Source organism: Cystoisospora suis, assembly GCF_002600585.1.
Source record: "Cystoisospora suis strain Wien I chromosome Unknown contig_5115, whole genome shotgun sequence".
Classification (NCBI taxonomy): Eukaryota; Apicomplexa; class Conoidasida; order Eucoccidiorida; family Sarcocystidae; genus Cystoisospora; species Cystoisospora suis.
The window spans coordinates 10059-12464 of NW_027157907.1; the positions used below are offsets into that span (position 1 = coordinate 10059).

Below are 2406 nucleotides of genomic sequence, written 5' to 3' on the forward strand. Positions count from 1 at the left end.
AGACTAAAGACAGATAGATTAAAAGTAGATAGATCGAGAGAGAGATAGATAGACAGATAATAGATAGATAGATAGATAGATAGATTAATGATAGATAGATAGATAGATTAAAGATAGATAGATAGATTGATAGATAGATAGATATTTCCGAGTATGGAAAATTTAGCTCTCTATTATTATAGAGAAGGGACAGGGAGAAGTCGCGAGTCGAGTTGATTTTCTCTTGTTTCCATCAGTGGTGTATCTTCCTCTTTCGAAAAGATCGTGTGATATCTATGTTTCTCTCTTTTCTCGTAGGGCCTGTGCCATATTAGAGGGAGCGCATGCAGCACGAGATCTAGCAGCTCGACAGAGACAGGAGCTTCAAGGAGAAGTTCAGCGTCTATCAGGTATGATTCTTTCAAGCCAGAATCACTTGGGGACATTATCTAAAGAAACGAGCGATTATAGTAAGAGGATACGTCAGCTAGAACTACGTGAGCATAGATGCCTGAAGGTCTTAGGATTTCCAGGAGTTCTCTCCCCTTCTTCGTCTTCCTCGTCTTCCCCTTCTCCTTCTTCAAAGAAGAGTAAAATGATCAGTTTCAACCTGGATATGAATGAGAAACTACAAGATGAAGAAGAAGAAAAGAGAGAAGAAGATGAAGTGTACTATAAGCCTCAGGGAGAAAGGAAGTCGACTCAGCTTGTCTCACTGAAAAAGAGATTTCCGCCGAGTTGTTTGAAACACACTGAAAATCTCCATAACGCCTCTCTTGATGAGAGGGAGGCAGACGACGGGCATGAAAGAAGTCTTCATCTTTTAGCGAATGAGAGACAAAGTCGGATGAAAGAAGAGTCCTCCTCTCTTCTCGAAGAAGGACCACAACAAGGAGGAGGAGGAGGTAGAGACTGGCTATCACCTCATTATCGTAGACACTTCGATCATGTAGACTTCTCATTTACTAGAGAAGACCATACACATCGACCCCAGAACGTCTTTTTTAGCCACCATAGGACGGGTAGCAAAAACACCCCGAAGTCTTTCCTTCTCCCTATGGAGAGGAGTAGTTGTGCGAGTAGCTATCAGACTTCGTATCATGATGATGAACATGGCGAGGTGCAAAGTAGAGATTTCTCTTCTTTAGACACTTCTTCAGAAGGACTCTTCCTGAAGAACAAGAACAAGAAGGAAGAGCGCGATAGTATGAGTCCCTTCTCTCTAGGTGGTTCAATCGCCGAAAGTCGACGGTGTGAAACAGAGAATGATCTTCGTCTCTTCGATAGTGAGAAGAGCTCATATTCATTTCTTCAAGACTCGAGAGATTCATTAAGACCGACCACATCCTCTATGATGTCGACTCCTTCTTTCGGAGGACGAGGAGGAGGCGGGAAGCATAGTCGATGTTTTACTGCTGCGACTACGAGAACACAGATTTCGCCTTCTTCATCGTTTTCTAATGATATGGAAAGTGAGAACAAAAGAAGAGGAAGAAATGTGGATGTTTTCTTGTCACCTCTGGAGAAAAGGAGACATTCAGATGAACGAATGAATGAAAAAAGTAGCCCTATCTTTAGTCAAAGAATAACAGATGATGACAGGAATGAGACGAAAGACCTGATGCTTCTTTCTCCTTCATCCTTGATCCAAGCAAGTACGGGAGGATGTTCTTTTTGGGTTGATTGGAAGAGGAGAAATCAAGAAATAGAAGAAAGAGAAAACGGAGAAAGACAGAGACTTATCGTCACAAGTAACTGATTGAAAGAATAGGGCTTTCCAACAAACTTCCCCGACGGGAGGAAAGGACTGAGGGAGGGGAGAAAAAGAGCAAGATAGAAGAAGGATTAAGAGATATAGCGGAAAGAGATGTCTCTTGGTATGACACTTAGAGGAGTGTCTGTATAGTCGTGGTTCTTCTTATGATGAGTATTCTCCCTTGTCATTCTAAGGATCATTTTCTTTCTTTGATGTGGGCGTAGATACTTACATACCTCATGAAGACGACGAGGAGGTCGTCTCGTTTCTTTTTACTCTCTTGTTAAGAACCGATACATGGAAATCTCTCTTTCTGTATATACTGACACGTGTAGATCACATAGCAGATTTTCTATAGGGGAGCATGGAACAGATCCTCTAGGAAACGGAGATGACGATGTAGATGCAGTGAGCACCTCTCGTAGGTTTGATATGCACAGGTCTGGTGGGAGGATACCTTCAACTCAGCATAGAAAAAGAAACTTACACCCCGTGCAGCAGAGAAGAGGAAGGGGGGAGGTGGTCGGTGGTCAGTGACGAAGAGAAAGATGAGATGAATGAAACACACAGATGGGCAAAAGAGTTGTTCCGTGACGCTAGTTAAGATCCAAGATCTTCGTACTCCTCGAATTCTCGACCTCATTACAGCCCGCGCACCACATTGATGTGCC

General features: G+C 42.9%; 1 protein-coding gene across 1 annotated transcript in view; it reads left to right on the forward strand.

The window, feature by feature from the left end:
* Nucleotides 1–2205, forward strand: part of CSUI_008872 (liver stage related protein) — a 12262-nt gene extending 10057 nt beyond the window's left edge. Inside the window, exon 10 of the mRNA XM_068068992.1 lies at nt 298–2205. Coding sequence (XP_067919032.1) covers nt 298–1738 — 1441 coding nt within the window. The 3' untranslated portion in view covers nt 1739–2205. The remainder of the gene's footprint in view (nt 1–297) is intronic.
* The last annotated feature ends 201 nt before the right edge of the window (nt 2206–2406 follow it).